Source organism: Polyodon spathula, chromosome 18 (assembly GCF_017654505.1).
Source record: "Polyodon spathula isolate WHYD16114869_AA chromosome 18, ASM1765450v1, whole genome shotgun sequence".
Lineage (NCBI taxonomy): Eukaryota > Metazoa > Chordata > Actinopteri > Acipenseriformes > Polyodontidae > Polyodon > Polyodon spathula.
This window is the reverse complement of record NC_054551.1, coordinates 9545799-9559073: the sequence shown is the minus strand read 5'-3', so window position 1 is coordinate 9559073 and position 13275 is coordinate 9545799. Positions and strand designations below refer to the sequence as shown.

At 40.1% G+C, this 13275-nt stretch overlaps 1 protein-coding gene across 2 annotated transcripts in view; it reads right to left on the bottom strand.

Moving 5' to 3' along the window:
* Positions 1-923: 923 nt before the first annotated feature.
* Positions 924-13275, bottom strand: part of LOC121331048 (CREB-binding protein-like) — a 68496-nt gene continuing 56144 nt past the window's right edge. For both annotated transcript variants that reach the window (XM_041278173.1, XM_041278172.1), the window contains exons 20-32: positions 12967-13047; positions 12290-12334; positions 9800-9856; positions 9187-9264; positions 8941-9008; positions 7407-7557; positions 6972-7118; positions 6693-6806; positions 5409-5574; positions 5147-5314; positions 4120-4278; positions 3740-4021; positions 924-3436 (exon numbers count right to left, since the gene is read on the bottom strand). In XM_041278173.1, coding sequence (XP_041134107.1) covers positions 1217-3436; positions 3740-4021; positions 4120-4278; positions 5147-5314; positions 5409-5574; positions 6693-6806; positions 6972-7118; positions 7407-7557; positions 8941-9008; positions 9187-9264; positions 9800-9856; positions 12290-12334; positions 12967-13047 — 3736 coding nt within the window. In that variant the 3' untranslated portion in view covers positions 924-1216. The remainder of the gene's footprint in view (positions 3437-3739; positions 4022-4119; positions 4279-5146; positions 5315-5408; positions 5575-6692; positions 6807-6971; positions 7119-7406; positions 7558-8940; positions 9009-9186; positions 9265-9799; positions 9857-12289; positions 12335-12966; positions 13048-13275) is intronic.

Below are 13275 nucleotides of genomic sequence, written 5' to 3'. Positions count from 1 at the left end.
GCACTGTGAAGGTGTATTCAGAAGAAATTACCCTATCATTTGTACTTGTTTAAAAAACATTGACTCAAGGAATCATGGTAAAGCAGAACACAGCTGACGTGCGCATTCCATGTTCCGGGCTGGCACTCACACCTTTCTTGTCAAATGATGGTTTCTTTTATTTATTTTTTGTACCCATTCTTATTATCAGGAAAAGGAGGATAAATAGATACCCCAATCTTAACTAGTGGGATATATACTGTTCTTTACCCACCACACCAAATGCATCAGGACTCAAGAAGCACAACCCTCTCTGTTGCACACAGTTTATTTAACAATATGGTATATAAGTAAGAAATTTGTTATTTTAACCAGTTTATACAGTGATTGCGAGCTGTTTCTTTATAGTTCTAATAATTGTATAACCTGCATGATTTACACTGGGAGAATGGTTCATCCTCAGTTCAAGTTTCACACACATGTTAATCAGGACAGATCTAAGGAACTGGTCTTCTCTTAAATCAGCAGTCAAAGAGTGATCACCTCCCCTTTTTTTATCTGAAATTAAAGAATCAGAGAAGCAAAGCAACTATTTTCTACATCTGCAAGACAGAAGTTCTGGCTTCAGGCCATAAGTTGAGTGTTTGTGTGCAATAGTCTATGTTTCTATCTATACAAATGTAATACTTAAATCTCCAGCACAGACTTCACAAATAGAAAAGAAAAAGACTAAGAAAAATTCCCCCCCAAAGCATGTCCTTTGAAAATTATTGGTATAACGTTATAATGCATTAGCCAGGCATCAGGGAAAACCAAAACTTCCTAATAAAATTCCCCACACAAATTAATATTATTTTACAGTCATTTAACAGAAAAATTCTTTAAAATTTGCGAAGTAGAAAATAAAAAATATGAATATAATGAAACTGTTTTAATTTCAAAAAGAAAAAAAAATGAATAGGCACAAGTCCTTGCTGGCCCAAAAAAGCAAAAAACCCCAAAAGACCAGAATTGTCATTTTTGTATCTGGCCTTAACCAAAAATATATTCTTTGTAAATTATTTATTTCATTAAACAACAATTTTATTCCCTCGACATGTTGGAGGAAATAGCAGTCCATGGTTTAGGAAACCTTAACATTTCCTAATCTTTTTTTCTTTTAAATTTTACATTTCAGTACAAAAAGTTCATTGAGAAAAAAAAGCCTGCAGTGAGACAGTGTGTGTGTCTCATAATGCTACAAGCCCTCTACAAACTTTTCCAACGTGTCCCCCGTTGCGTCTCCCACCAAACCCAAGTCGCTGGACAGAGCACTTCTGTTGGGGGTGTTTAGCTGTGGAAGCATGGCACTCTGCTCTGGCGTGCCCAAGTGTCCCTGATCCATGGCGTTTGCCATGGGGGCTGCAAGACCAGGGTGAGGGGAGCCGGTTTGCGGGGAGACGTGGTGGGGCGAAGGCTGTATTCGTGGCGAGGGGCTGGAATGTGGCGGCTGTGACTGGGGGCGGGGGGATTGCACAGGCGCTGGGGAGCGCACATGGTTGCCAAGGGATGTTGCTATCTGCTGGCCAGGGAGGTGCGCCCCTTGTGGTTGTCCTGGGAGCATGTGCTGCTGGGGGCTCATGGGGTTCTGCTGAGAAGGGGAGCCAAGCTGCTGTTTCAGTGCCTGTTGCTGAAGTATCCGCTGCTGCAGGGCTTGTTGGAGTTTGGAAGTTCCCTCTGGACCCAGACCTGACTGCACCATTTGTCCCATAGAAGGTAGCTGGCCAATGGGGCCCCCGCCACTGTTTTGCATTGCCAAATGTTGCTGCATGCGTTGTTGCTGAATGGCTTGTGAGTAGCTGGCTGCTGTGCCCTGCTGTGCCTGGGGGAACTGGCTGTGCACTTGGGCCATTGATACTTGCTGCTGTTGCAGCAACTGCCGACGGAACATCTGGTACTGGGGGTTCATGTTGGGGTTGTGCCCGGGATTCATCAGCTGTCCCTGGGCACCCAGGCCACCCATTCCATGCTGGGCAGGCTGCTGCTGCTGTTGTGGAGCCATGACTGGTCTCTGCCCGGCTGCAGCCTGCATGGGGGTAAGGTTCTGCATGCCTGGCTGTCCTCCATGTATACCAGGCGGAGGCTGCTGTTGTTGAGGCTGGCTGGCCTGGTATTTGGCCGTCCGCTGTTTGATGAAGGCCGCCATGAGCTGGGGGTTCGATTTGAGAATGTTGAGGACCTGTTGCTGCTGCTGTGGTGAGCTGGGAGACTTGAGGGTGCGCAACAAGTCCTGGAGGGCGGTTGGGGGGATGCTGCCTGGCACGACTCTCTGGGGTGTCTGCATCTGTGGCTGCACTACTACAGGCATCCTGGGCTGCTGTGATTGCATAAGGGTCCGCTGCAACGGAGAGGTGATCGGGGTAGGCTGAGGGCCTTGTGACTGAGGGGGTGGGATTTGAGGCTGAGGAAGAGGGACCTGTGGTGGCTGTTGCTGCTGGGCTGTCTGCAGAGGTCCCTGTGGGCCAGGGGGTGGAGGCCACTGCCCAGGCTGCATACCAGGCATCACAGGGGCTCCACGGGCCACCCCCAGAGTCATGCCTGTCTGCATTGGCCCCACCATCCCTGTGCGGTTCAGGGGGAGCCCATTGATGCCATTCCCCCGGAATAGCTGCTGCTGCTGCTGGGCCTCGCGCTCGATCTGTCGGGCTGCCTCCACGGCTGCTGCTGGGGGTTGTGGCGGCTGCTGCGGGGGAGGAGGAGGAAGAGGAGGAGCAGGAGGTGGAGGAGGAGGGTGTGGCACCGGCTGCTGCTGGAGAGGAGATACCTGCATCCCTGGCTTGCCCTGGGAGATGGGGGAAGATGACTGGGTCCCATGTGGGGTAGTAGGGAAGGCTGAGGACATGCTGCCTGCAGGGGTCTGTGGCTGGGAGACAGTGGGCTGGGGAGTGGGTGGGGTAGCAGGTTGCTGCTGGCTCGTGGGGGGGCCTGTAGTGGCTTGAGTAGGTGAGGGCAGGCTCTGAGGCATCCCCCTGCCCTGCATGGTGGCCATCCTCCTGCGCATCATCTGTGCCTGTTGCAGCCGGTGCTGGAGTTGCTGCTGCCGCAGCTTGTGTTTGATGTTCAGGCAGAAGGGCACAGGGCACTTGTTCTCCTGACAGTGCTTGGCGTGGTAGCAGCAGAGTGCTATGAGCTGTTTGCAGACAGGGCAGCCTCCGTTGGTCTTGCGCTTGCAGCCCTTGGTGTGCTGAACCACCCGCTTCATCTTCAGGCAGGACGGCTGCGAGCAGTTGGCATTGCGGCACTGACAGGCGTGCACCAGGGACTGGATGCAGCGCTGTATGCTCAGGCGACGGCTCTCCTGGGGACTCTTTGATGCCTCCCCTCCCTGACTGCTCTCATCATCTAGCCCCAGGCCCCATTTCACCATCTTGTGCTCATGTCCTTTAGTGTTGTGGCAGTTGACACAGAGATCATAGTCCTAGAAAAAAAAAAAAAAAAAAAACATATAGGAAAAAGTTAAGTTAAAGTTAGGAAAGGTAAAATTTCTGTCAAAAGGCGTTATCCTAGTCCAGCTACATCATAAAGGGAAGGATTACAGTCCCATGTCCAGAAAGGAGGATTATGGTGAAAACAGTTAGCTGAAAGGCTGCTGAAGTAGCAGTACCTTCACAATGCAACAGTAATTTGCAGTATCTTTGTATGTTCTTATGTGAATCACAACGACCAACAATAACCAGCTGTAGCGACAAACCCCATCCCCTGTAGAGCAGTGACAGCATACCTCGCACACAGTGCAGTGCCAACGCGTCTCCACGTGGTGCTTGCACTCGTTGCAGGTGTAGACAAAGCGATCCTGGCCCTGGTTGTGCAGCTCCACCAGCATGCACATGGAGGACCACTTACAGCGGCGTAGAGAGGAGAACTCCCAGTGCTTGTCCCGGGCCAGGGTGAGGAAAGCGTCTCGTCCATCCATAAGATCACAGGTCAATAGGGGGTCCGGGTCCATGATAGGGGGCAGCGTGTTGATAACTGGGCCTGAATGGAGGTGGATCACAAAAAACACCTGCAGGCAGAAGATAAATGAACCAATTAGCATTAATAGCACAAGGAAAACATTACACTTAAACAGTCATTAGCATTACTGAGAGCATGTGACAGTACCTCTTTGTGCTTTTCCATTGACGCATAAAGCTTCTGGGACAAATCATTTGATACATTCTGCATTCCTGGCTTCTTATTGGCTCGACTCACACTGCTTTTATTCTTGTTAGTCTTCTTGCTGTTCTTCTTTTTGGTGTTTTTAGTGTCTACTGGGGTCCCCTGAAATAAAAATAAATCATTAAAAGAAAAGAAACATGCCAAAACCTTTCCTGCTTCAAGCAGTGCTTGTCTACAATGTTAAAAGGAGTGGCTACATTACACTATGTAACACAATTTTTGTTCCTGTACATAGAGTATATAATCGTAAAATCTCGAAAAACTACTCACTTCTAAATCTTTTGTAGTCATTTTTGTATTACTTTAGTATAAATACATGTTAATTTGGATTCATATGTTGTTTTTTTCTGACTTCATGTGAACGAAAAGGCACACATTTGCCCATTTTCCCATTGGAAATAGTGATATTTTTAAATATCACTGTCCTGGTCACCAAAGCAAAGTTTGTGGGGAATAATAGCCATTTTCTATACTTTTGAGGCATAAGCAATTAGGAAATAACACTTACTACCCAGGAACAAAAAAAAAAAAAAAAAAAAAAAAAATGTTTTACACAGTGTTATCAAATCAGTCTGAAGAGTACATATCCTCTGAGGGCTGTGTACAGCTATTGCCAAAAGGTTTGCATCATCTATACATTTTAGGATTGAGAATTCTAAATAAATAAATAAAGACAAAAAAGAGATAAAGGTAATATTATTTATCATACAATCCACAACATGATATTGCAAGTCTACAGGAAGCTGTAATAGTAATATAGTATTTCATGTAAATTTATTATTTTTTTTTTTTTTAAAAAGCAACATTTTTCAAACCGTCAGTTTGTGGAAAAATACAAAGCGGCATGTAATTCAATATTTTAAATGTAAAATTATTCAGCAAGATTCATTCTACACTATGAAGCACACTCAGTTAATTCTATAGGGTGATGCAAAACTTTTGGCCATAGCTGAACGTGTGTGCTACTCACTTCAGGAGCTTCACAGGTAGCTGTGTTCTCCTCCTTTTTGCGCTCTTCCTCCTCTTGCTCCAGCTCTTTGATGCTCTCCTCCAGCACGTTGGGCCAGAAGTCCCCATCGAAGTAGGGCAGCTCCTTGGCACTCGTCAGCCGGTCCTCTGTGGCTTGTTTGAAGATGTCCTATCACAAGATCAGTAAACGTGGTTAAAGCCACCTTCGAACTATTCAAAATATTAAGATAAAGACTAACAAGTATATTGAAGAGTGTATTCACCTTATAGTCGTGGATTATTCTCTCTGCAAAGGCCTTGTCCAGCATCTTCCTGTACCAGTCCTGCAACCGTTTGGGTTTGGGGATCTTCTGGTCCGCAGGGTGACAGTGAAAAATGTAGTCGTCCCCTTCACTGGGGGGGCAGGCCCAGATATGACCCGTCACATACCTGGGGAGGGAACAAAATCTGGTCAACTATTTCATTTGAGTTGAATGTTAGATTTGGGTTATTTCAACAGTTTCACAGAACTACATTTTTTTGAGTATATATGTTATGGTCAGTCAGGATTCGATCAGTGACTGACAAAAATAACCATTTCGTGATTTGAGCACTGCCAAATTATCAAAGAATGAAATGAAAGGTTATTTCTGTATTTGAGCAAATTGATTTGATTTGCTCAAATTGTAAATTGGAAAATATCAAACAAACAAAAAGCGAAACGCAAAAGAGACAGCTTCTTCGGTCCTTGAGTGAAGCGATACAATCAAATTGCGTAATGTGCCCGATTAACAATTAATTGCACTGTGTTAAAAATGAGCATATAGTGAAATATTTAATGCAATATTTTCATTATTGAATGAACATAAAAGCAGTAAATTATATTTATAAGATATACATCATTGATTAATTTATCATTTATGCAGGAAGTTAACCCATTGTGACTGTAGCCTCATTTGCAAGGGGTTCATGTTAAGCAATTTAGGAGGATAGTGACCTCAACCATTAAACATCAAGCAGGTTTCACCTCGTTACTTAGAAAATAGTTGTAGAGCAAAAAACTAAGAATTAAAAATTATTGTTTTATTCTTATATAAGACTACGGTATACAGAGTATTTAAACTGCAAAATTCAAATGTCAATTCGTGTTTGTCTAATCACTTTTTTTAAGCGAAACAAAGTATACCTATTAAATATTTATAATATTCTCATTAATCATGGAAGGGGTGAACTACCACTTTAGAAAACAGGTTTTGCAGACCCAATCAGGACCAGATAGTGGAATAAAAAAGGAGACAGCTGTGTTTCCGTTCTTTACTTGTTTGATATTCTACAGTTTGCAATTTGAGCTAATTAATGTGATCAAAACACTGAAATAACCTTTCATTTCATTCTTTGATAACTTGTCAACGCTCAAATCGTGCAATGGTTATTTATCAGTCATTGACTGAATCCTGACAGTGTAACATACACAGAAAAAAAAAAACACAGTCCAACATTAGCAGTTAAAAAGGCATATACAATGAAACATATTTTTGTATTTCTTCCATAATTGAATCCCTACTTACCCAAGTTTCTTTACATACTCCAGATACCCAATCAAAATTTCATGATAGACTGCTGTGCGTAGACATCGAGGTTTGAAGAAATGAATACTGTCGAGGTAGGATACGTACACTCGTCTGCAGACAGATGTTGGGAAGATGGGTGTTACATGGAGGAAAAGGACGTGGTGTACAAAAGCGGAGATTGGAAGCAGGCAGTCACTAGGTGCTCCTTCATGTTTAGCATGGTCTGTTACAAAAGTATTTATTATTATTATTTCATACAGATATAAAATAGCATACCTGGTGTTGGGATAAGAGCATTCAGAGCCATACTCCTGCACATGCATTCCAAAGAAACACACATCTGTCCCGTCTATCTCCTCGAAAGCAAAAAGTGCTTTGGTTCGGTATGGAAAGCCATCTGACATCTCACCCGTATCCACAAACCTGCAACACAAAAAACCGACAAAAATCACAAATCTGACCCACGGTGCATTCCACTGACAAGCATCAGCGTGGCTGAAATGACTATCAGGCATTTGTGCACACCAGCTTGTTCAGAAGCTTTCCAGAGCTCTCACGGATGTCCCACAAGTATCAAACAGCTGTGTCAATGAACTGATTGTTGAAAACTGATTGTCTCATATTAACATAAATTATCATCCACAATCTTGATATGTATTTGAATGAACTGGGGGAAGTATTCGTATTTCAATGGTCATAGGAAGTGCTCACCTAGTTTTCATTCCTGGTTTAATTTCCACGTTTTTGTCCGAGCTCGCCACCACTCGTACAAACACCTCCCCTGCTTCTGGATGGTTCTGTCTCTTTATAAACTTGTTCACTCGGTCTTCTATATACATTCCTAACCTTGTAGTCTGTAACCCTGAAAAACGGGGGTGGGGGGAAGCAAGTTAGTGTTTGCGTTGACAGGTACAGGGGACAGGATCACCAAAGTTTTTTTTTTTGTTTTGTTTTTTTTTAGTAAGAAGGATTTGTAAAAAATTGCTGCAATACATTCATCAGTTTACATTTTGAAACATGCAGAACTGATTACATACATCCTGTATTACACACCCATACTCATGTCTAACACGCACTGTGTGTACCCATTAATTTTCCTATATTCTATAAAGAAGTTTGTATATACCAAAGTGTAAATGAATGGAAACAGTTTGAGGAACACAACTTTTAGAATTTCAACGATTTCTCATGAAGAGAAAAGGAAACAAAAAATGGAAAAAAGGACAAAATACCATGGTCAAGCAATTAAAACAAATTATATAATACACCATACAGTAACTCATGAATAAACATTCAGTCAATAAGTTACAGATTAATATTCATAAGTTATGCAGGTTTGAGATTAAAACTACTTAGTCTCTGCTGTGATTTAAAGTATGCCAGGTCACAAATACCTTACACATTTATGATTATTAAAAACGGTACTGAGCATATTTATGGGAGTCTGAAGCAGGTGTATGAATAAATTGGCCAATAATATCAAAATAGGACTGTAGATGTTAGTGACAAACTAAAATGGAAAAACATGTGAAACTTACATACTTGTAAAAGCACGCCCAAAATCATCAGCTATATATATATATATATATATATATATATATATATATATATATATATATATATATATATATATATAAAAAAATCCTATTTGTGCAGTGTCGTCCCCCCCCCCCATCACCATACCACAGTACAGTGTCATGTCGGTAGTACACATCTCATCATCTACACAGGAAGTCAATTTCTCTCGGCAGAGATCTTACAATTTCACACCACAGATACCCCTACCATCAGAATACCAAGTTAAACAGGAAAAAGCACCAATTTAACAATGGAAAAATGTGTGTATGGGGGGGGTGGGAGGGTTATGCCGTGCGAGATCCGTACTGAAGCTTTGACTGACGTGAACTGACAGTTGTCACTTTGTTAACATTTGCACACAAGGGAATGAGAGGCCAAGAGATGGGGATTTAGTTGATTACTCATGGAGAATATCCCATTAATTATTAAAAAACAAAAACTAAACAAAACCACACACACATTACTGGTGTCAGCTGGGTCATCATCCTTCCCCCATAGGTTACGTTTATACAGCAGTACCCTTATGTTTAATGCGCAAGATGTACCTTGCTTAATTAGAAAACATTATCTTTAAACCAAAACCCAATGGGTGGCAAGTTTTTGTTTTGTTGTTTTAATATCAAACAAAATTTAAAAAAAGACAATGAAAACAAGATAATTGACTTACTTTTGGCAGAAAACTTGTTTTCCTTCCTCGTTCTTGCAGTTTTCTTCAGGCAGTTGTCACAGACAAAGCTGAAAACAGAAAAAGCCAACTCTCAGTTCAACTAGACTAACCTACAGAAAAATATATAACATGCTATTTAGAGATGAACTAGGGACCACTAAAATTATTAACACGACTGCTTAACAGACAAAGTTGTCACTTAATTCATCGTAATTTATAAGGCAAATAATAACAGCAGCAGCTTACCCAGAGGGCCAGATAATGTCGTAATGTAGGACACAGATCTGGTGCATTTTGCGTCCACATTCTTTACATTCAACAAAGCTGGTGGCACAAGAAAATATTAGTTAAGCTTGGGCATAATTGTACAAAATCACAAACAATGAAAACCCCTTTCTTTGATAAGTAAGCTACTTATTATTTGGCTTCTCCTTCGATCCTATTAACCACTATGTTTAACTCTCAAATACCTCACTGAATTTACTTTTTTCTTTGCTATGTGATCTTCATACCAAAAATGATCAAATATAAAAGTCATATAGACAAACATTCTGAAGTCTATGGATCTACCATTATTTAGTAACTCCAATATTGGTATACCAAGATGTACTGTGCTGTCAGTATTGTATATTGATATATTCACTTGTAGTGTAGCCCAGCAGGTGGCGCTGTATTGCTGACATGACTCAATACAGCATTTGATTTTTTTTTATTTAAAAAAAAAAAAAAAAAAAAAAAAAAAAAAAAAGCGTTGCAGCATCAAATACACAAAAGACTACAACTTATTTTGTGAGCTGTTGAACCAAAGTGAAACTTAAACAGCTTCACAAATACTAAAACATAAAATAGGAACACTTACGGCTCAGGATCCAGTGAATCATTTTTCTTTCTTTCAAACTGGTCTTTTGATATCATACTTGAGGGGGAAAGGGAGAGAAAAGCAGTGAATATTAGACACACAAGCATTGAAGATCTTTGAAAGAGTGTCTCCTCTTGGGGAGCCCCTGTTTCCATTTCTTCACAAATAAACCAAGAGTTTAAGAGTTACTACATTAGTAGACATCTACACAGAATATAAATAACCAACGGTTTATATAAATTACTTCAAGTTTCCATGGAACAAGCAGAACAGATACACACACACACACACGAGTAAAACCTATAAATTGGGTAAGTGTACATATCTCTCTCACAGACTTGTAGGACTCGAGTCCAGGACTCTGACTCCAGTCACGGCCACAAAAGACTGACTCCACCTTGTGTGCCTCGGACTTCAGTTTGAACATTCGGGCTCTTTCTATTACACAAGTAATATTCCAGTTACAGAAACTGTGCACAATAAAAACCTACCCAACAAAACATTATCCAATCACTGGTTAGCCTTGTTGTCTTTGCAGCCAATCACAGTAAGAATAAGAAATTGGAAGTGAGTTAGGTTGTAGCGTAAACACACCCCACACAAATCCAACTGCAACCATCGCAGAACCAAGTTTTTTTTCCCCCTTTTGCCTTAAGTTTTATAAGGAATAAATAACGTCAGCATGGTAAACAATTAATTATTTGGCTTTTAACAACCCTTTCCTACCTGAAACCGTGTTCTAAGTTTAAGCACTCTAGAAATATATTTCTATAAATGCATTCTTGAAAGATATGTAATTTAATTTTGCTGAGCTCCTTGAATCTCTGGAATATGTTTACTGAAAACAAATTAATGAAAAAAAACAATCATTTACATTATAAATCATACTTTTAGAGCACTTTAATTCATATCACAAGGTTGCTGTGTGATTAAATATTCTGTGCTTTGCTTCTAATCTCCACTTGTTCCCAGCACATGCCATTACTGTTTGCAGGCACACCAATGAATTCACCTTGCAAATTCAGTGTAAAACTAGGCACTAAAGTCTCAAACTGAAAACTGCCTACTGTCAAAGAGGCAGATATCAATCAGACTGATATGACAGAAGGACTGATTGACAGCAAAAAATGAACGAAAGAATAACTTAATACTGCTTCATTTACCAAAATGAAATGTATCATGGATGCGGGAAAAATACATTAATACGCTGTGCAGAATCAACCTAGTAATCTGCCTCGTATGAACTTCTTTTTTTTATTCCATTATGAACCTACACAAAGGGGAAATATATAAATATATATTGTTGTGAAAAAGAGAAAAAGAGAAAAAATACATGATCTGAAATCAAATGAACTAAAGCACAATCTCGTAAATGCATCTTAACATAACTGCAAATGCAATGAAAGTGAAACATAACATTTCTGTTTTCCAAAGCAAATAAAAATACTAAATTTACTATTTAAGAACACAGTATATATAGAGTTCAGGCAATTGAACCGAACTGAAGTCTAACTAGATGCTATAGTCAGAGGTGAAATCATTTCTCTCTGCTGTAGTGTTATTTTCAGGTACATGTTGAAGTGGTACTCCGTGCACTGTGCTTGATTGCACATGCCTAAACAACTTCTGCTAAGAAAGCAGGGAAGCGCCCATTCAAATCTGGTACATTACGCTGTTTTCTGCCTTTTAGATCTTAATTAAATTGATCACATTTTCCAGTCTCTTACATTGTTTTTAATGTAATTTAACATTTTTCCATCACTAAGAAAACAGTATGCGAATATACATTGGGTCTTGTACTTTACTTGTGTAACTTTGCAGTAGACTTCGTCAATTGCTTATTTATTTATTTATTTTAGAGAAATGGATTGCCTGTTTCCAGTTTAAGTTTGCAAAAAATTATGTACAATTAATGGTAAATGTACCTCTTTTTGACAAAAGGAAAACACCTATCCGATCACAATTGATTGCACCTATACCACACGCAGCAAGTTTTGGTATGCATACCACTTTACGATGTACCACTTTAATACCAAACCGACTCTATAGTCCAGATCAGTTGAAAAACAACGTCCACAAACTTGAACTTAAAGCTTATCTACAAACTTCAAGTAAATTCAAACAGTATTCCAATTCCAAAAGAAAAGAAAAAAAAAAAAAGATAGTGACAAGTTAAAAAAGGCATGCAAACAGAATAAATCTAGCTAGAAAAAATAAACCAAAATCATTTTTGTATTTTCATTTGTTGTTATTAGTGCATTTTTCCTGAGGGACATCAGACAACATACATTAGGGAAACTGTTCCCCCACTACTACCACTAGTTCAATGAAAATTGATTTGAGTTTGTTTCAAGGACTCAGACTTGAGAGTGACTCGAATGATAGGGACTCCGACAATGGTGACTGATGACTTGAGGTTTTAGGACTTGACTACTGAGAAAGAGAAGAAAGAAAGAGATAGATCTCTCTCTTATATGGATAATGTCTTACCTTAGTTCTGATGAAGAACTGAATAAATCCTTTTGTATGCTTGACCTGTAGCAAAAAGAAAAAAAAAAAAAGTAAAAAGTCTTTAAATTGCTTAGCTTACAAAATACAAATTTGGATCAAATCAGTAATCTTCAGTACACTGTCGGACAGGTTTAGCTTAGCACAAGTGCACATTTTGTTGGACACTGATCAAACTCTGGTCAGACTAAACAATTATAATTAAATGTTTTCATTATATAAAAACGAACTTCAAAAAACAAAAAACCTAAAAACAGCACAATGAAATGGAAACCAACCAACCAAAAATAAAGAGGGAACCCCCTATAATACTGTAGTTGGGAGTGAGTTAGTCCATGCTATTCATGTTCCACTTCATAAAAGAGAACGCAGGTGATAGTGGAGTGCCATTATGGGGTAAATGGGAGCCATGATCATACTGTCTTGTAACTCCACAGTATAAAACACTATCTTTTAACGAGGGAGCACTTTATATACAGTGTGATCAGAGAGTAAGTTTAACACATCAACGCACCAGATCTCATGGTAAACTAACTTTCTAATCACCCTGTAAATGAAGTATCAAAAAGATGCAGTGGGAAGCAACATGCCACATAATAAAAAAAAAAAAAAAAAAAAAAAAACTAAATGCAAGCAAAATGAAACAAACAAACACTTACGTTTGTGGTTGTGCAGGGTCATCCCCAAGGCTTACGCTGTCCCCTGGGACTTCGTTGAAACACTTCTCACAGAAGTGATACCTGTCAGTGAGAAGGCCATATTTGGGTGAAAAATACAGCTAAATGAACAATCGCTGCCCCCATTAAGGAAGCATGGCAGATCCAATCATGAGGAACCAGATTCATTAATCGGTCACAAGGGTTTGGGGGAGGGTTACAGAGAAGGCAGAGGCTTCGGGAGTGGAAACAAACTACACAGGACATTAAAAGAAAGGCAGGTCGAAAATGCACAGCAGAAAGCCAAAGCAG